Below are 20,624 nucleotides of genomic sequence, written 5' to 3'. Positions count from 1 at the left end.
AGTAAACACCAGCGAGTTGAATAATCCCAAATACTATGCAGGCCAATCTCCAAATACCTCCTCTGAGGATACCGGCAGTTCCTCACCTCCGCCTTCCCTTTTTACGACCTGTCACCGCAGCCCAGCAGCTCCCCTCTCACGCCGCCACCCCAATAACCCCTACCTTAAAAAAAACACCAGAAAGAAAAATCAGGAACTGCGGCCCAACTACCTTAACTCCACGCAGGCATGTGACACCTAGAAACCGTCCTTCGCCCCCGTGGGGAGCCGCCGGGTGGGCTCTCCGGGCAGGCAGCGGAGCGGGGCGCGGGCAGGGGGGCGGAAGGACACCTGCCCCGTCCGCGCCGCACCGCACCGCACCGCGCGCCGCCGGGACGGCTCCCGCCGCCGCTGCGTGCCACTGCGCGCCTCAGGGTAACATACGTGCGCCCACAGCTCCGTCGGGTACATGCGTACACACACGCATACATACATATATGCATATATATATATGTACGCTGGCACACGCGCAGCGGCGGGTGATGGCTTGGGCTACCAGACCTGCCTTTGAGGCAGACACGCACACGTATCCGCAGTGTATACGCGTACGCACGCATGTCTATACATATTCCCGTGAAGGAGGTGCAGGAGAAGTTCCTCGCAGAGGCACCCCGGCGCCGAGGGCCGGCAGGTTTCCCGCTGGATAACGGGGGAGGCTGAGGGGGGTGAAGTTTCCTCCCTCCTCCTCCTGTCCCCGAGTTACGCTGCGGAGACGGGCGGCCCTGGGCGGCGGAGACGCCGCCGGCAGCCTCAGGCAGGCCCGCTCCCGGCGCTGCCTTCCCCGCGCCGGCCTCCGCCTCCGCCCCGCCGGGGCGCCGGGACCCCGCTGCTCGCCGGGGGCGGCCGCGGGAGGCGGCCCCCGCCCTTACCGTTGCAGAACTGGAGCAGCGAGGAGGTGTCGTAGAGGCTGCTGTAGCTGGAGAAGCCGTCCTCCATCCTGCCGCTGCGCTCCCGGCCTCCCCTCGGCTGTCCCGGCGGCCGCCCGCTGCCTCCTCGCCCACACAGCTGAGGAGCGGAGGCGGCTGGGGCCGCGGCGGCCTGCTGCCTGCCTCACTCAGTTGCCATGGCAACCCATTCACTCCGCCGCGGCTGGGGCTGGGGCGGCGGCCGCTCCGCTCCGCTCCGCCGCTGAGGCGAGGGGGGGAGACCCGCGGGGCGGGGCGGGGCGGGGCGGCGTCACGGCGCGGCGGCGGGGGGGGCGGCGGCGGCGGGGCTGCTCCCCTCAGCGGCCGCGGGGCTGCTCCCGCGCTCGGCGGCGGCTCGCCTCCGCGGCTCCCCGGCGGGCGGCGCAGCCTCCGCCCGGCGGCTGGCAGGCGGAGGGGAGATCCCGGCGCCGCGGCGGCGGAGCAGCCCCGTCGGAGCGCGGCCGGCGGGATCTCGCGGGAAGGGAGCCGCTGGGCGGGCGCGGGCGGCGGGAGGGCCGGGCGAGCGCCGCGGCGGGGCCCGGGGCACCGCTAGCTCGAGCGGGGAGAGGCGGAGGCGGGGGAGGGACGGGGACGGGGACACACGGCGGGGCGGCAGGGCCAGCGGGGAGCCGCGTCCTTCGGCTAGGCGCTGGGCCGGCGCGGCCATTTGCCCTCGGCGGCCCCGCCGAGCCCCCGCGCCGCCGAAACCCGGCCCCCGTGTGAAAGAGGGGCGAGCGCCGGTCCCCCGTGCGGCGGCGAGGGGCCGTGCCTCCCGCCCGACGGCGGGACGCAGCGAGACGGGGTGCCCTGATCGGGGCGAGGTGGAGCGGCGGCACCGCCCGCCCCTGCGGGGGGAAATGCCCGCCGAGCGGCTGCGGGGGTGAGCCAGCGGCACGGCCGCGCAGCGACCGTCTCCGAGTTGAAGGCAGAAGTTTCGCGGCAAGTGCCGGGGCAGGCTGTCGGCTGGAGAGCGCGGGGCAACCTACAGCCTCGGCATCCGTCCCTCCGTACCGCAGCGACGCTCTGCTTATCGCGGGCTTAGCTGACGCTCCTCGCTTCTTCCACTGAAGCAACAGACTGCGTGTAGTTGCACCTTACGCCCTCCACGGATTTCAGTGGCGATTCAGCTGGCTACAGGATAGAGTTGTCAGGATAATACTGACGCTCTCTTACAATGGGGGGGGAAGATGCGTAGTGTAATTTGCCAGGGCATTTTATGCAGTTTTGACTACCTAGTTGGAAGAATATTACACACTTTTCCAATATAGAACACTGAAACAATTCCAACTGCTTTTAATATTTTTAGCTAGGTATGTTCATAACGTCCATTCGTGGTGAGATGAGGGTAGTGGTACAAAACTGGTGGCTGGTAATACTGGAAAATTGTTTTATACCTTACGGGCTTCGATTTCTGTGCTTGGGATGTTGAAGTGTCAAGTGACTGAAAGGCATTTTTATTTCAAGCTCCTCAAGGGACACAAGAAAAATAGCGCATTCCGTATCTGTAGCACCTTTCATCTTGAAAAATGCCAAAGCACTTAACAAAGCACATCTTCGGGTCTCGGTCCTTTCAGGAGCTTTTTGCAGGGCAGTTCCATCATGTGGATCCATTTACAGGCATGGGTTCGGTATATATGAGTCTTTTCACCAACCACTAAACCATGGTAGTGCTAACACAGAAATACGCTATAAAATTAGGCAGAGATATCGGTTCCATATTAAAGCGGAGTGAAAAGTGCTCCCTCCTGAATTGCCACTGCCAATATCGGTCGTGTTGAAGTCATCTCCAACACAAGTACTTACACAGCCTGATGGTGCTTAACTTGTATCTGACAAGAACAACTGCTTTTTATAGCTGTGGGATATAAAATAACAGAGATTTGTGGTAGTTTAATTATATTAAAACAAAACAAAAACCATGGAAGAGAAAATGACTTAAAAAATACTAAAGACAATAGATTTTCTTAATCTATTAAATGAGCAATTATTCTTTCTCATCTTTAAAATTAATGCAGAGCCCTTAGGTTTTCTCATGACCTTTTCATTCATAAGCCATCAAACTTTTTGAAGATACCATATTGTTCTAAAAAGTTGTACACACAGAAACACGCACATGCATGGGATTTTTGGCAGACAAGTTACAATAATAGAAAAATGAAGCTCATTTTTAATACAAATTTTAATCAAGAATTTCCTTCATTTAAAAACGTTATTGCCGTGATTAGGTTATTATTTTTGAGGTTGAGAAGTGTTTTAATGTGCTGATTTCCCACCAGCTTGAGACAGTTTCAGCACAAGTAGCATGCTTGCCGTAAGATGTCGATGTTGGCTTAACCTATACCTCCTTCAGATGTGCAAGTTTTGGCAAATAAATCTATGAAATCTATGCTATCTGAAAGTATTATGTCTGTAGTAAAAAATGTGTTGTCAGTGAGAATGCTACAAAGGTAAGAGAAGTAAGTGCCCAATAACTTTTACGACATCTGCCAAAGCAGAAGAAAGGACAAAAAGGGGCAATGCAGCTCCATTTCAGAGAGCGGAAATTAAAAGTCACTTCGAAACTCAAATCTAAACCTGATCTGAACGCAGCATTGTTAAAGGAAGATACAACATCTAAAACCTTAGAATAGATTGCCCACCAAAATTAGTTGTAAAGGTGTCAGTGAAGCCTATCGTCTCACCGCACTGCAAATCAGCTGGGTGATGTGACAGAAAATGAGCTCGGCTCCAGTCTCTAGATGCTGTTATGATGCCATTATATTCTGAGGGCAAGGGTCAGAAAAGGAAAACAGTTTCATAATTTAATTGCAATGATTTTGAGACCTGTTACAATCTTATTACGCTAAACTGCATCACAAGGCACAAAATGAAAAATTCTGTCTAGCTGTGGGAACAATGGGACAATGGATCAGAAGGATGCATTAATGTGTCTCTGGGAAGTCTGCTGGTATGGTGAAATGATGAAAATGCTTCTTTTTATTGTCCATTTTTCAGTAAAGTATAGGTTTAATCATTTGTACAGATCGGAGCTAGTGCATCGGAAAATGGGAAATCATAGAGATGGGAATGTGGCACCCTGAGCAATATAGGGACTGATATAACTGTAGGGGATTTGTTGCCGTATGTTTGTGCACGCTTACTGTTGGCAGTGTCAGAAACTGTGTGATGTTACATTTTTGAAAGCTGTATTTTGTAACTAATGATTTAAGTTTCATTTGTATTGCGTGGTGTAATACGAGTGACTGTTTGCTAAGTGAGAACAAAAGAGCTTTTACCCATCCCTAGCTGAATTTTCAGGAGTTAATACTCCAATTTTAGGACAAAGAAGCCTTGCTTTCACTTCCTGTTAATAGGCTATAAAAGATAATTTTGATGTTTTATGTATTCCTGTTCCTTTTTTTATTTCTATTTGTTCTGCATTACTAATAAATACAAAAAATACCCTGCAGCAGGTTCATATCAGAAATATTGTGGTTCATAACTCTCAACAGTATAGATTTGTATAGTATTATAATATAATGTTATAGCTGACAATACTCTCAAGTCAAGAGCGAGCTGTCCCAGTCACCGTGTCAATATAAAACAAAGAAATCTGAGTTAGTTACAGTATCCTCTGAAAATCCACTAAAATAGCAGACACTGATTATATAAATCTTATCCCTGTACTGTTTACATTTAACGATAATGTTGAGAGAAACAGCCCGATACGAGCACGTTTTGCCTGGCTGGTGGAGAAAGGCTTTTGAAGAGGGAGTTTCCCTTCTGGTTCACTTCTGTGGCTCTGTCATCTGACAGTGTCAGGCCGTTCTCACATTTTGGTGAGAGTTTGGACACTCTGCCCTTTGGTGAGAGTTTGGACAGCCTGGGTCTGTGCTGAATGCCACTGCCTTCAGCAGGCCTGTCTGGGGAAAGAGGTGATGGCGCTTGGTAAGGGAAGGACGTTGGGATTTGGATGTCGGTGGCAAAGCCTGCCGTGCAGACCTGCTAATGGCACAGGTATAGCGGGCCCTTCTTTGCAGAGTTTGCAGGAGGGGAAGGCTCGGTTCACCACAGAGGCTGGAAGGTTCTTCTTTCAGGTCAGCGCAGCGCGTGTCTGCTGAACAGATCGGGAAAGCTTGGGCGGCTGTTGCGCACACTGAACCTATTTTGTAACTAGAGAAATCTTCATCGGGCAAAGCATCTAGCGCCATCAGCCAATGTGCTGGTTTTGCTAAAATTTATCAGTGGATATAATTATAACATCTGTTTTACTGTGACTAACTTTTGAAGAGCCCCTCAAGCTCTTTAGCAATCGTTTGGTAGGTCACGTTTACTGCAGCGTGATCAAAGGGAGCTGAGCCCAGTTCTGTAGCTCACTGTGTTTCCATTTAAGACATAAGAGTCCATTTCAGCATTTACAGTCTGTCTTAATGCAGCAGTCAGTCCCTGCTCGAGCCTGGAAGGTTTTAAATTGCATGTTTGTTCAAGTTTTGCTTTTCCTCTGAGTCAGAGGTTTTATCTATTGAAAAACTGAAGCACTGCAACACTTGGTGCCTGGCCTCAGCCTACAATCCAAAACACAAGGTACCACGCGGGCGCTTCTCCCTGAATCATCTATCACTCGTTCAAAACAGAAGAAATGGGCACCTCTTGCAGCCGTTCACCACCAGCACTGGGAGTTAGGTGGCCTGAAAGCTGGCGTCGGAGCACAGACCTTGTTTCACTAGCGAGGTGCTCTACCTCAACCTTGGAGGACACGGTGCTTCGGCAGGAGCCGGGGGGCCAGCACGGGGCAGCCGTGATGCCCAGAAGCAGCGGCAGGCTACGCACGGCAGGAGCCCCAGGGAAGGAAGAGCCAGCGACAGGGTTTTAGGCACTGCAGGATGAGATCGGCATTTAGCAGAGGGGCCTCTGGGGTTAAGTTTTGGATTTAGCGGCCTCAAGTCTGCTGAAATCCTGATTTAGACAGATTTTTTATATTTTTGTTTGTTTGCCCTTTCTCTTCAGTGAGCAGCAGCAGAGATTGTTTGGGGTTTTTAAGATAATTTCATGCGGTGAATAAATTGTCTTTGTTCTTCAGAAGTGGCTTTTCCTCACCACTAGACTATCTCCAGGTGGGATTCTCTGTCACAGTCCTATCATAGGCTCAAATAAGGATTTCCTCTCCTACTGTGGGGTAGGAAAGGACGAAGTGCCTTGCTGCCCAGTCTCCTTTGTGAAAACACTTCAACCGCTGGAATAATCGTTCATTCTAAATAGCAGGACTCCAGCATTTCAGCCACAGCAGGGGTCTTCATGAATGTCACTACAAAAGCACGCTCCATGCATGTGGGAAAGATGGGGTATAAGGGGAGGATCACCATTATGCCAGCACAGTCTGAGCACATTAAAAATACAATATAACAAATGTGGGATGAAACCATCAAAGGTATGCATGTTTTACAATCCAAATGAAAATATGTTGCAATATGTCTATATACATCATGTTGTTTCGAATTACTTATATTGGAATTGTGGAATTTTCCCTATAATTAATAAGAATATTCTTAATCATACTGCCCAGGAAAAAAAATACTGCTTTGCAGATTGATTAATTTGTAAATACAAAGAGAAGGCTTTGAAGATGAAAAGAATAATGCTTTGCACATCTATGACTCTTCCCATTCAAAGATAGGAGGCTGCTCAGCAAACAGTGGTGCTTTCAGACTTGCATCACCTTTTTGAACTAAATGTTGTCTTTATTTTACATATTTGGAAAATGAGAGGGAAAACATGAGACAGCCAGTCATGCTGGGAAGGCAGTGGCAGAATCAAACCAGAATAACTACCAGTTGAGTGCCCTAACCGTTAGACTACCCTGCCTGCAAAGTCTAAAGGTATTGTACAGTTTATTATTAAATCCTTTCAGGCATAGTGCCTGCAGTAGAAATACTCTTATTTTTGTAAGGTCCCCTAACAAGTTGCGTTCAATGCACTTCAGTGTACGTAATGGCCAACTGCAGACTTGTTACATCCATAGATATAACATAATGACACTAAACTGATGGGAGGCAAAATACACTACAGATACACAGGAATGCAACTCCTTTTCCACCTTCTGTGCAATCTGTGTGGGTGGGAAACACATTTCTGAGATATTAATACTGAGAGATTGATGTGAAGAGGTGCAGTGATGGATGGCATCACCCAAGGAAATGATCCGTCCACTCTTCAAAATTACTCCTTAAAAGTTTTCAATTCTAGCTCAGCTCTGCAACCGTATTTTTGGTGGCTTCAGCCCTCAACAGAGGCTGAAAGCTTCCACTACAGCAGAGCTTTTTGAGATCTTTGTGTTCAGGGGCAGGAATCCTACCTCCTGCGAGAGTGCCTTCTCTGGTTTCAGGTACAATAGCTTTGGCACAGGCTCACCAGTTCACCAGCCAAGGCACAGGAGGGTCACCCCTACAGGTCTGTATCACTCCCCACGGGGAATTCCATCCCAGTAGAAGGAGCTTTCCGGCACCCACTGAAACCTTGGGGAGCCCCAGGCATGTAGGTATTGAGAAATGCTTTCAGCAAGTATGAAAAAGACATGCTTTTGAGTGGCTAGCACCACATCAACGCTCCTCCTGCACATGGCTGAAATCACTGATTTTGTTTTAATTTTTATGTTATGATTATAAACATGTTACTGTGACAATAAATATTCCAGAGGTCTATTTTATGCATATATTTGTCATATTTATTACAATTTAATATCTGGTTTATACAAAGCCACAGCAATATAAATCTATGCCTTCTGAATTATATTACAGAAGAATAAGAGCAGAGCAAACTATAATGTAGATATATTTTTTTTAAATAGTACTTAAATAACAGCATAGCAAATTGATCATTTAAGGTATACACAAAAATTGCCATTTTTTAACAAAGTGGTACTAAAATAGTCATTCTGTTCAATTTTTAGAATGACCATTTTAATTTGACTGTAACAATTTACAAGAATGCGTAAACCTCAGAAGTAGAAAACAGGATATATGTCCAAAGGATATATGTCAGCTACACTGTGAGAGTCTCTCAGTCTCTCTCCTCTGCAAACAGATACCCACAGTGGCCATGGACAGAGGGAGGTATCTCAGCACTATTTCTTATGTTCCCTGGTCCGTAGGATGGTGGTTTAAGCTTGTGCCTTATCAGAACTGATATTCATAATTTCCCACCTTCCCATGTCAGTGTTTCACTGTTTTCAGGATCCAGCACAATTAAGGGCCTCTCATGGGAACCGGTGCATACTAGGAAAATTTACTGTCAGCCATGTAAATAATAAAGCACACATAAAAATGTATGTGTAAGATGAAGCACCACATCCGTTCAATATATTAATGTTAGAAGGGGCTAGCCAATCTCATTAATGTTACTTCCTACATTTGCAATAAGAGCTAAAATTGGTAATTTATGTTACTGGAGATTTGCCCAGATATGGAAAATGAATTATGGCAAACGTCTTCTGAGAGGTAGTTGGGAAAAGCACTGCATTTCTTTTAGTGATTTCATATGTTATGCTTGCTTTTAGTTAGGGGCTTATTGGAAAAGTTAGTTTGCACTACTAAAAAGTCATAGAGAGTTTACCTGTAATCTTAACTCCTGCTATCATATATGCCCATTTACCACCTCAACTAACCTAGCTTCATGTTTTGCTTATCCACCTCCCGTGTCTTTCATCAAATACAACATTAATTATACCAAAAGAGGTAGGGGAAGAAAGAAGACAATATTCCATCTGTACGGTGTGAGTTATTTCTGCAGGGGACAATAGAAATTCCACTGGTTCAAACTCATTGAATTTCCATGAGCTTTTCCAGAGCGGGTGGAAGAGCGAGAGGGTGGAAGGCAGGATGACCTACAAGGGACAGGCAGGAAATTCAGCCCACTACACTGGCAGATTCCTTTGATATCTGCCAGAGCCTGAGACCACCTACATTGAGACCTTCATCCCTCCACTGAGTTTGCTGCCTCAGCCCATTTCTGCTTTCCCAGTACAAGATCCCAAGACACAACCTGGGGATGGAAGAAAACAGTTAAATCATCAACTAATCTAAACTTGGCTGGCTCAAGAAAAAAGCAATAGGGAACAATCCTTTCCTACAGTTTTCAACATTACTTTTCACTAATTTCCAGCACGGACTGCAGCTTTTATTTTTGTGGGTAGCTACAGTTTTGTTTTGAATTAAACTTTTTTATTTACTTTGGAACAGAATTTGGCTTGGAAGAAACTTTTTTGTTCTGGTCTGTGCAATCACCCAAGGCCCACATTGTGATCAAAGCAATTTTGTGTTACGTGGTTTTTTCAGAGTTATTTCTTTCTACAGATTCATGGCAAGCATATCCAGAAATTTAGATAAATTCCACTTTTCATCTCCTTTTGACATATAAAATTTAAGAAATAAAATGCAACAAAGTAAGTGGTTGAACCAAAGAAGCCCTCAGTGAATTGCCCAGGAACATGAATAGACATCGGGGTTTAAATTGCAGGATCAGGTCCATACAGTAATAAAACATTTGGCTTTTGGGGAGAGAATGCCGGTTGTTCTTAAAACACCTCTGCCAGGCAGTGCAAGGTGTAGGATTACTAATCCTCCTCAGGGGAAGCCATGCGTGGCATTCTTCTGTTTGGTGGTGGCATTCAAGAGAGTCCTGGACGGAGGAAAAAGTAATAGGGGCAATAATGACAGTCTCTGAATGAAGCCCTGAGAAATAGCCCAGGCCCTGCTGCCTGGCTGCCAGCCATCCAAGCATGAAGAACAATCGTGCATTTGTTTTGGATACCGAGTCACCTAATTTCAAAAATGCTTCCTGATGCAGCCCTTTAATTCTTAAGTATTTCACCACCTGACGTTTCTCTCTCAAGCTTTCCAAGAAGCAAGAGAAAACCAGAGCTACAGATAAGGGAAAGGAGGGAAACTAAAAGGATTTTGTCATTAGTGCAGTCATAATTCAAGCAAAAAAAAGGCAAGAAGACAAGCTCTTTTCAACTTTTTGATGCCCGATAACCCCTTCTTGTCCCACCACTTTCCAATAGAATAAATGCTGGAATAAAGAACAGAATGAATCTCAAAAGAAAAATATGTATTGTGTGCCATAAATTATACAGGCAGATGCAGCCATGAACGAAAGAATTAAGAACATAAAACCCCTGCAGTGTGCACTGGCTGATGAAGGGCTGGAGGTTGCCAAGGGACACTGCGTGACCACCATGCAGTCCAAGCTAGGGTCTTGCTCTAAACATCAGCCTGCAGCCCTGTCATGCAGGGGCTTGCTGCCTTTTCCTTTGCATTCTTCCTCTTAAACAGCTCTTTTACATATCAGTAGCCGTTTAATGAACATTTTGGCCATAACCAGCTTGTGGTATATTTTACAGATGTCTGAGAAATCTTGTGATGAAGAATTCTGCATCTTTTCCCCAAACCATCCCTTCAGACAGATATTCCCACATGAAGGTGAATGAATCCCCATCGACTAAGGGATGGGTAGAATAGGCCGAGGGCCAAGTCTTAATCTGCTGTAACTTTGCACAGCACTATCAGCTTCAGCTGAAGTCTTGAATTCATTACTTTTTATTTGTTAGAAAAAGTGTTATATAGCTTTATGGTGCTATATACAGAAATAATTACAAACAACCTAGCTAGCTGCTTAATGCTCATCAGAGACTTCATTCAACTAAACACTTTTTTGGCGAAGTCAAAAATCTAGATCCAGATTTCTCAGATTTACACATCTAGAATATCTCCCCATTCCTTCATGACATCTTTTATTTCAAGACATCAGCAGCTATTTTCTTATTCAGCAATCATTGCAGCAAGGAGAAAAAGCTTAGCAATACTGATGCAATTTAGTGTCATACAACCAATTAAGAAAAAAATGCATTTCAAAGAAGTTGATGGCATTCATTTCATACCAGTAAGATGTTTCAAAGAAAACCTTTATAAGACTGTGTAAAAGGACATTTGCCAACTTCACTCTTTTAAATGTCATTTGGTGACCATCCAAGAATAAGGAGTAAATAATACTTTGTGCTGGAGAAGAATACATATGACTCATGATTTTCAGCTGTCATACATGTGAACTTGTGGAAAATGATGCAATTGGAGACCAGAAGCAGAGCAAAATATCTGTTTGCATTCAGCTCTGCCGAGCAGATGGGAACTGCCAGAGGACTGCAGAAAAAATGTCCTTTTCTCTTGCCAGTGTCCTCCATGGGCTATGTCCTATTTGGAGTTAGATGATTTTCAACCAATAAAATTAGGGGAGAGTCTTGATACGATTTAGCATTTTGTACTTTTTCCATTGGCCTGATGAAGAGTGTTTGCTCTGTCATTCATTCACCATTTCCTTCCATGTGAAATTAGGAAATATGGCATACGAAGACTGAAACCCAGGATTTTTCCATCCCTGCTTGTTTTCCCTTGGAGCTCAGAAACTCAAGTTACCCCAGTGTAGAGGAAGGAGAGGAAATGTAGTAATGAAGTCTCTGGCTTCACCACAAGCCCCTTTCTGACCTGAACAGAAGAAAGTATATGGAAAGGGATTGAACTCTTCAGGATAAGTATAGATGAATGGGAAAAGTATGTTGAGGTAAAATAAGCACAAAATAAGATACAGGCAGGGACAGTGAGGGAACAAGATGTCATTCTACAAATGCATATGAAGAAGGCCAGAAGAGTGCTGGTCCACTACTCAGAGGTGCAAGACAACTATCAACAGATGACACGGGGAAGGTACAAATGGTTAATGACTTTTTTCTATCCGTCTTCATTAAAGCTGTATTTCAACAAATGTGTTAAGCCAGTGCTGTTGCTGAAAAATGCAGTTACCCTCTCCCTGCTCCACTCTGTTCCCACCTCCTTGCTCCCTCCTGCATCCTGCTGCCAGAGCGATTTGTAAGGGCATGCGGGGATCTGGATGGGGGAACTGATCCAGATGAGAATTAACCTAGCAAATAGATGTTTGTTACTAGGATCAGTGAGTTCTGCGGTTTGATTCATCTCATGGCTGCACTGTATTCAAATAATTTTTTTTCAAATTAGCTAGACTTGTTAACTTCATCCTATGATGTTTAAAAGGCAGACTGATCCCAGGATGGGTAGTTACTGTCTCTGAGTGACTAGATGTAGAGGGTGTCAGAGGATCAGAAATAGGAAAGCATGGTGCCTGTCTTTAAATTGGGGAAAAAAGAAGGAGCTAGGAGATTATTGGTCAATCTGGTTAAATTCAACTCCTGCCCCAAATTCTAGGATTTTTTAAACAATTTGTAAGTCCCTAGAAGATAAAGGGGAAGTGGGTAGCATTCAGCTTTAGTTGTAAGAACAAAGTCTCTCAAACCAGTCTAGTTCCTTCTGTGACTGTATTGTGCTGTGGACAGGGGAAAGGCAGTGGGTGCCATATAACTCAACTTCAGTAAGGTTGAAGTTCGCACACTCATGGCACTCTCACAAGCAAATAAGGAAAAGCAGCCTTGCTGACCCTGCTATACCTGTTCTAACAGGTGTAAGACTGTTCAGGTAATTATACCTAAAAAGTGACACAATATGGAAGGATGTATGAAATACGATTCTGCACAGTTTTGTCCTTAGCCCCATTATAGTCCACATTTTCATTAGTGACTGAAAAAGAGAGCAGAAGACATACTTAGTAAATGTGCAGGTCACAGCTTGGGAGCTCTGCAAGTATGCTAGTCAATAGGCAGATTAAAATCTAAAAAAAGATCTTGGCAGCTTGAAGGAACTATCCATAAAAGCAAGATAAAATGTACTAAGGACCAGTACAAGGGACCACATTTAGACAGGAATTATCTGCTGGAAGGTGGGTAATAACTGGTTAGGAAATAACTTGACCAAGGGTGGACCACAAACCACACATTGAGTGAGCTATGTTACGCAGAGTGGAAAAGGCAAGCATTGTACTGCAATGGACAAATAATCCTGAAAATGTATGAAGAAATCCTTCCACCCTATTCACATTGATAATGCCTCAGTTGGAGCATTTAAGCCCAGTTTAAGTTGTATTGGGAAAGATTCTCATTCAGGTTAGACATTAGAATAAAAAATCTTTCCATCTCTAAGGGCAGTAAAGCACTGGGATAAGTTGCCTGGGGAAGTTACAGAGCATCCATGGAACATCTCTAAGATCATTTTAGACAAATATATGTCCTGTTTGATGTGATATAGCTGGACCTGCCTTGGGTCAGATTGACTAGGTGAACTCTCAAAGTTTTTTTCAGCCTAGGTTTCCTGAGAGCCACCTCACCAAGTTATTGTCCAACCCATCAAGCTTTCTGGGGAACAGTAGCTGCAGGGCCACTTCCATGGGCATTTTGCTGTTGTTCTTTTCACATGAGGTTCACAAGTAATTAGCTGGAATGCCTCAAATAATCCCGCTTTGCTTACAAAATCTCTCTCGGTTGCTATCAAGCTGGAGTAATATAAATTAGGACACTGATCCATTTTTCTCTTCTGAGGAGATCAAATCTTGCCCCCATTTAAGACATTGGCAATATATTCCTACCACCCCCAAGAGCAGCTGATGAAGAAAACAGTTTAGTTGATGTCATACCAGAAAATAAAGTTGTTGATACACCAAAAAAATTGAGTCACTTTTCTGAGCACTCATGTGTATGGTGCTACTATTCTGGGGACTAGTGGTGGAGAATCAGCCTTTCTTCTCACGGTCACTGGTGTGTGTCAAGTCAGGTCAACATGAAGCAATCACAGTCCACTAGCGCTCGTTATAAAATGAGCTAATGCCCCTTTCCCTCTCATGAGAAGGTACAAAGCAGAGTCAAAACTTGGCAAAAAATCACTATCAATCACAGTTGCAATAGTGAAATGCTAAAAGCCTGAGTAGGCATTAAGACTGAGGTGTCCTCACTGTCCGCTTCCAAAACAGTATGTGGGATGTCTGGGATTTCATTATTCTACTCTGTTCCCTTTTTTGGATCCACTCCTATGATGTTCATATGGACAGGCTGATGAAGTAAAAAGGCTATTCACACTGACTGCAGTATTTGCTTTCAGTTAAAAGTGTCTAATTGCTGTTTAGCAGGCAAACACGTACACCTACGGAAAGGAGAGCTCTCTCTGGGTTTGATGCTCCTGAGCATCTGTAATCAGCACATCTGAAAATATTATAAAGTGAGCTCAGCCTGTATTTGTCTTCATATCACAAAGTACTGATAGGGAAAGAATCGAATGTTTGGGTCTGTTTATCTTATTCCCTTGAATGAGATGAAAGGCATTTATGCCTCTCTTTTCTCTGCATTCACAGACACCCACATGTACTCATGGACTCGATCTTAAAGGTCTTTTACAACCTAAACAATTCTATGATTTTATGTAACTGCATTCTGTACAAACTGTCCTCCATTTCCCCCATAAAAGAGTGATAATCTAATATGATTTATTTCTCAGTGGCACAGCCTCCTAAACAGGCATTGAAAATGATCATTAACCTTGAAGGCTAGACTATCTATTTTCCGGACTTGCCCTTCACAGTGCTAACAAAAGTAGCTTCTACAAGATAAATTTGACTTTTACATTACCTAAGATACACATTTAAATCCATAAAATATATTAATCTTTTATATATTCCAGAATCTAAACCACAAAGTTTAAAATGATATCTTCGCGCTTACGAAACTCAGGTTTGCCATTCTGCTTAGGTGTCATGGTGTGACATTAGAGAAAGCTGTGACATTTGGATCTGTGTCCAACAGAGGGAGGTGTTCAGAAACACGGATTTGGTCCAAACTCTTTCTAAGTTTAAGGAATTCAACAGAAGCGGGGCGGGGGGGTGGGGAGGGTGGGGGGCGGACACACATGTGCAAGTGAGCAACACGTACTCTACTATTGCAATTCAATTCATCGAGCTGCTCTGTGAGAATTCAGGCGTGGTGTCACTGCCTACTTACAGAGTCGGACCTACTCGGAAGATTTAGGATCAGACCAGCTGGGATGATTTGGTGGGAGGACGTTTAGATCAGACAGGTGACAATATCATCTCTGTGTCAGAAAATGATTCTCTTAAAAATAAAAAGCACTAGTTAGTTCATACCGCCTGACTGGTGTAAGACAAACTCAAGCACAGGTCCAGTCTGGTAGGCAATTCGGGCTCAGTAAAAACCTGAAGTTACTCGGCTGCGCCTCCCTCACAGGCAGTCACTATGGCAATGGGAAAATATTGTGAGGTATAGGAATGATGGGAATATGACTCAGAGAGTACAGAAAAAGGAACATTCAAAAACATAACTCCCAGTAGGCTCAGAGTACACTTTTCAAAAATATGCACAAATCAAGCATAATAATCTGGTACTGCTCTGCACCGATATGTTTATTGGGGAACGTGGTTAATAAATAACGAGCCATAGTGCTGCATATTTTCAGCCCCTTTATTATCAGGGGGAAACAGAAGCTGGCGGTGAAGGAAACAACGGCAGTCTGCTCTGCTCCTTCCAGCCCTGCACCTTTCCCCACGGGACTGCCATGTGGCTGGAACTGTGTTTATCGGTAACGGACGTGTTTGGACAGACTCAGTCGAGTCCGTGTGTGACTTCTGTGGCCTTTCCTAGTGGGAAGGCTTCTCCTTCCACTTGCGAAGCCACAGAGGCTCGTGGGACCCCCTGTATGAAGTCTCCCGTCTCATTGACCCTGGTGCCACCAAACTGGGATTTGTCCTGAATAAAAAGGAAGTAGCCCAAGGCAAAAGTCACCCCATGGGGAGACATCTCTACAGAGCATCACATGAGCAAGATCTACCAGGCTAACACACATCTGTGTTCTGGCTGGCCCAGTACCAGAAAGGCTTCAGCTTGCCACACAACAGGCATTTATAAAATAGCTTGTCCTCAGTAGAATCTTATATTTTTTTTTTTTTTCCTTTTTTTTAAAAAAAATCTACCTCATATAGCTAATGATGATTGCATGGTCTGTATTAGTGCTAGTCATTCTCTGAATCCTTTATGCTTTTGGCCTCAGTAGCACTCTGACGTAGCGAGTCCCACAGATCAATTATGCATTGTGCAAAAGCCTTTCTTTTAATCAAATTTATGTTCTGCCTTTTACTTCGCTTAATGTCTTTTTATCCCTGAACTCTGAGAAGCACCAGATTAAGCACACTCTCTATAGCATTCAATTTTTTCCTACATCCCTCTCAAGCTTCCCCTTCAATTTACTGAAATCCTTCAATCATTCCTGCCCTGCAGGAGCAAGAGCTTCTTTCCTCGTGGTTTTCTGGGACCTGTGGAGTTTGGGGGCTGTCCCCAAGCTTCCCCTCCTGACCTGCAAGTTGATGCTTCTTCATGAGAAATTCAGTGAGTTGAAGCAGTCCACTGGCCCTTTGATCCTGCTCCCCTGAGTTTTACTGTGGGAGGTACAACAGAGCCCTGAGGCATCAACATGATTATACTGTATTCTTTTACCTTAAAAATGCTGGCCAACACTATTGTTGCTCAGCAACATGAAACTGTGTATCACTGCTGGCTTCATTAAACTTTAAAAATATTTTTCTTTGCCAACTCAAATAAATAATTGACAATGATTTCAGTGTATATTTAGCATGTCTGTTGGAGTTCCAGGAAGTAGGTAAAACAGTTCTTATATTTCTAGAATCAAGAAGAAATAACTAATACTGGCTGTAAAATAAAATGTATAGCTGAAAAATACTTGCTCTTACATAGCAATTTGTAAATCGCTCAAAGAAGCTGTACCAAATAAATGCCAAAACCCTACAATTATTTCTTTACTGAACACACTGCACCTTCTTTTTTGCAAAGATCATTAAATCTTATTGTATAGTTTCCTACTAGAAAAGACTACAATGACCGATTCTTTAACTTCTTTATTATACATGTATTTGCTAATAAAGGCAATTGAACACATTAAATATGCATAAATAGAGAAGAACAGATTTCAACACACATATTTTCTGATTGAGTAATAGTGCCTGGGGTTATTAAAAGGGAATGAGTTGTAAAACTCAAGTGTACTTTTTGTCATCTAACTGATGGATTGCTTGTTATTCACCTCTAGCATGGGTCCCAGCTAAAATAAATTGCTGCAATCCTTATCAGGAGATTCTTTTCTATTATATGCATGAAGTCCCAGTTTTATCTAATTGGTGGCATTACCAGAACATTTTTCTGCAAATATAGAAGACTCTTGGTAAATGCAATTGCTACTTTAATCCATGAGAGGCGCGTTTAGATGCGTATCTGTGAGCAGAATGGAGACAACCTGAGCTAGGGAGCTCTGGAGATCGCCGATCTAAATGACTGCCAAAATAAACATGAGTGGAGATAGAGGGCTTAATCCTGTAATCCTTACTTAAGCAAAAATCCTGCTATCTTCAGTGAGATTCGCACTGGGGAACAGCTGTAGAAATTGGCCTAAATGAAGCAGAAATGAGAAAGGCCAAATTCCGTCTCTGGGTGTGTGTGTGTGACTTCTGTAAAACCTGAAGCGTGACACCCCGGGCCTGGGATAATCAGCACATAAATTCCCACCAAACTCTGCAGTACCAAGACTTTACTCAGTATAAATCCCAGGCACATCCATACCCCTGTAGGGAAATGTGTCTACCCAAGATTCGCTATGAAGCAAGAAAACAAGTACAAACTGAAACTGACATTCAGAAATAAAATGTGCATTTTATTAAAAAGCGTCTTCCATTTTAACCAATCCTAGAGTGTTTGGAGCATTTGTCTTCACTGAACTCAGAGTTATTGCGCCATTTTCCAGCTGGGATGGAAAACCAACATGCAAAGTTAAGTGATTTTCCACAGACCACACAGCAAGTGATTAGTATCATGGGGACAAATTAATCTTGGGTGTAAATCCATAAAGATTAATGGAGCTCTAACAGGGATTAATTTGGCCCATCATCTCTAAGGATAGCAAAACCAATTAGGTGATGTCATTAATCTTCTGGTTAGTACAGGAGTGTTTCTTAAGCGATACTGAAAGAAAGGCAATAGAACAGGAATGACCAAAGGATCCACTAAAACAGATGAATAGGCCATTCCCTGGCAGAGGATTCGCAGCAGGAGTCTTAAACAGTGACAGCAGCCCTGACGTGCCCTCAGGCTCCCATCCCAACTGAGACGCTCTATGGCAATCATTTATTTCAGGATTGGAGAGTCAGCCCAGACTTCAGTCACTGATTAGGTTTACGTCTTTTCTTAGGGCAAGACTTCCATGAAACTGGTTTGGAGTCAAACGTATTTATTACGGCCCTGGGATCTTCAAACCTTTGGAAAATACAAAAGGCTTCATAGGCACTATGAAAAGTAGCACTTGAAAGATTCATAAATTTTAAAACTTCTACTTTTGGCCTGACAAAATGTAAACTATCCCATTGAAAATAAGGCTATAAGAAGGAAGTAATGCAAAGTCTGTATAACTGGCATGTTCTGAGATTTGGAAAAAATATTTCCTTATTCACTGGTTAGGACAATACAAAATTTCCCATCTTAAATACCGAAGATGTTCCTAATACTTACAAAAGGGTCAAAACTGGCCCACAGCAGAGAATGATCTTTGCCTCAGAAATTTTATTTTAAAGAGATGCTAAATTAGACAGAAAGTTTTTTGTTAAAGGGTAATGACCAGCTATAACAAATGCATACAAAGCAGAGATGAACAGAACAGCAAAAACTATGGCTTCCAGACCATGGTTGATGGAATTTATGGAAAAAGAACATTTGTGTCATTGGCAAGGTCTAGCGCGAGGACATTGAATAGGAGATAGTGAATTTGTGCCCAAAAGTTGTGTGCATTACCTAATAGGCCTGGTAAAAATGTTCCATTGGGATTTTGAAAGCAAAACTTGGCAACAGTGAGATCATTAAAACTCTACTGCATAGAAGCCCTCATTCAAAACGTAATAATATGTAGCAGGTTTTTCATTGTTATTAGGAGAAAAAATATTCTAGCTGTAATAGGGATCTTCCCATCAGTAGTTCTGCCTGAATAAGAGTTTCATGGCTGAGATTTCATAATCGGTGAAATGACTTAAAACTCCTTTCATGGGGATGTTCTTGGATAAATTAAAACCTCTTTCCTCATTCTATGTAATGTAAGAGTTCAAATGAGGTGATGTGCTCAGGCTGATAGTATGGCTCCATTGAGCAGGGAGGACGTCATGATGCTCCCTTGTACTGCGGTAGAGAAGCTGCCAGGGCTTTCCAGCTTCATTCCCACCCCAGTCGACTGAGCACTTTTTAGGAACGTAATGACACACTGCCCCACCATCTGGGAACAAAGCATGCTAAAAAGAGACATGGAGTAAACAAATCAGAATACGAAAGAAACTTGAATTTTGGCAGGGCGACTTGAGTATAGAAGATGGAGTGAGGTGGAAATGTTTCTGAGCTGGTGCCGATAGTATGTCAGCACAAATACACTTAGGAGTCAGTACCTCTAAATACCAATGCTCATAAGCCTAGAAATTGTGATGTGGAAAATTTTATCAGCCAAAAACAGTAAATAAATGTAGCAGGGAGAGTTCCTACACGGTATCGTCTATGTTTCAGAAGGGCAATGAAAACAACAGGAAATATGCTTGAGAAAAAGCTGTCAAATTAGGCCCATAATATATAAAAAGATAAAAGAACGTTGGGTTTAATATCTTCCTTTGACAGATGGATCTAAAGAAATATTCTGAGAAATGCTCCAACACAAGTCTATGTTTCCAGAAGGCCTTTCAGTCTATAAAATGAAAACATTTCTGTCTCACTGTTTGTTTCTGACAACCATATTCGGTGATTATTAGAGGAAGAAATGATAAAAATGTACTTTCTTCATAAGTAGCTTTATATTGAACTTCATAATTTCTAGGCAAAAAGAAAATCTTGAATATAGACAGTTGTATTTCAGTAGGCTAGCTAGCTTAATACTACTTTTCCTTTTAAAAAATAGACCAGCTTTATCATTAGTAATTAGGGCAAATGGGTAGTGACCGCATCACCATTTATGCAGCCCTTCTAACGTGCAAATATACCGGCAGCACAGTGCTGCAAGCGCAAGGCTATGTAAAACCAAACAGTAAATGTAAAACTGTGCCAAAGCTATGCAAAACTAGTGCAGTAAATGTAAACCAGTTCATGCTTTCAGCGCTGGTATGGCCAGGGTAGGAACTGGGTACAGGTACCTTATCTCATCTTCCGCAGCTACTGTTTGTTGTAGAAACAATATAGCAACCAACACAGCATCACAGGTATTAGCTCCATGCAAAAAAAACTCTATTAAAAATGGTATTTAGTGTCCAGGGGGACAAAATCAATACTTTAGTGCTGAAGTGAATACCACAGTAAAAATACTTGACATTCAAATCCAAGTTACTTCACAAAAAATAACTCCACACAAACAATTATAGCCTGTCTAGTTCATATATTTTTGTTGCCCTACTTAAAACACATGTGTCAGAAATAATTTATGAGGGAAGATACATGCATATTCATAGTAATTACTGCTTCACAAGCCCAGCTGCAGTAAAGCTGGAAGATCTTGGAGAGTAACAGTAAGAAAAGTAGGGATGGCAACTGCTTCTAGGTGCTGTGGAGCACAACAAAGCCCAGACTTTGTCCTGTAAACACTGCGTTAGCTGTTTGCTGATCATCTGATTGGTACAGCGACTGCTGATTTCATTGGCAATTAGCTCTGGTTCTGTTTTAAG

The 20,624-nt window shown here is 43.6% G+C and overlaps 1 protein-coding gene across 11 annotated transcripts in view; it reads right to left on the bottom strand.

Moving 5' to 3' along the window:
- EML1 (EMAP like 1) overlaps window positions 1-20,624 on the bottom strand; it is a 130,816-nt gene that overhangs the window by 84,247 nt on the left and 25,945 nt on the right. Inside the window, exon 1 of one of the 11 annotated variants that reach the window (XM_049828900.1) lies at window positions 909-1,164. The exons of 8 other annotated variants lie outside the window; for them this stretch is intronic. In XM_049828900.1, coding sequence (XP_049684857.1) covers window positions 909-975 — 67 coding nt within the window. In that variant the 5' untranslated portion in view covers window positions 976-1,164. Of the gene's footprint in view, window positions 1-908; window positions 1,165-20,624 lie in introns of those variants that run through there. 2 more of the 11 variants (XM_049828908.1, XM_049828907.1) reach the window with 2 other exon arrangements.

The sequence above is a fragment of the Accipiter gentilis genome, chromosome 25 (assembly GCF_929443795.1).
Source record: "Accipiter gentilis chromosome 25, bAccGen1.1, whole genome shotgun sequence".
Lineage (NCBI taxonomy): Eukaryota > Metazoa > Chordata > Aves > Accipitriformes > Accipitridae > Astur > Astur gentilis.
Note: the sequence above shows the minus strand (reverse complement) of the source record. Positions and strands in the feature narration are given on the sequence as shown.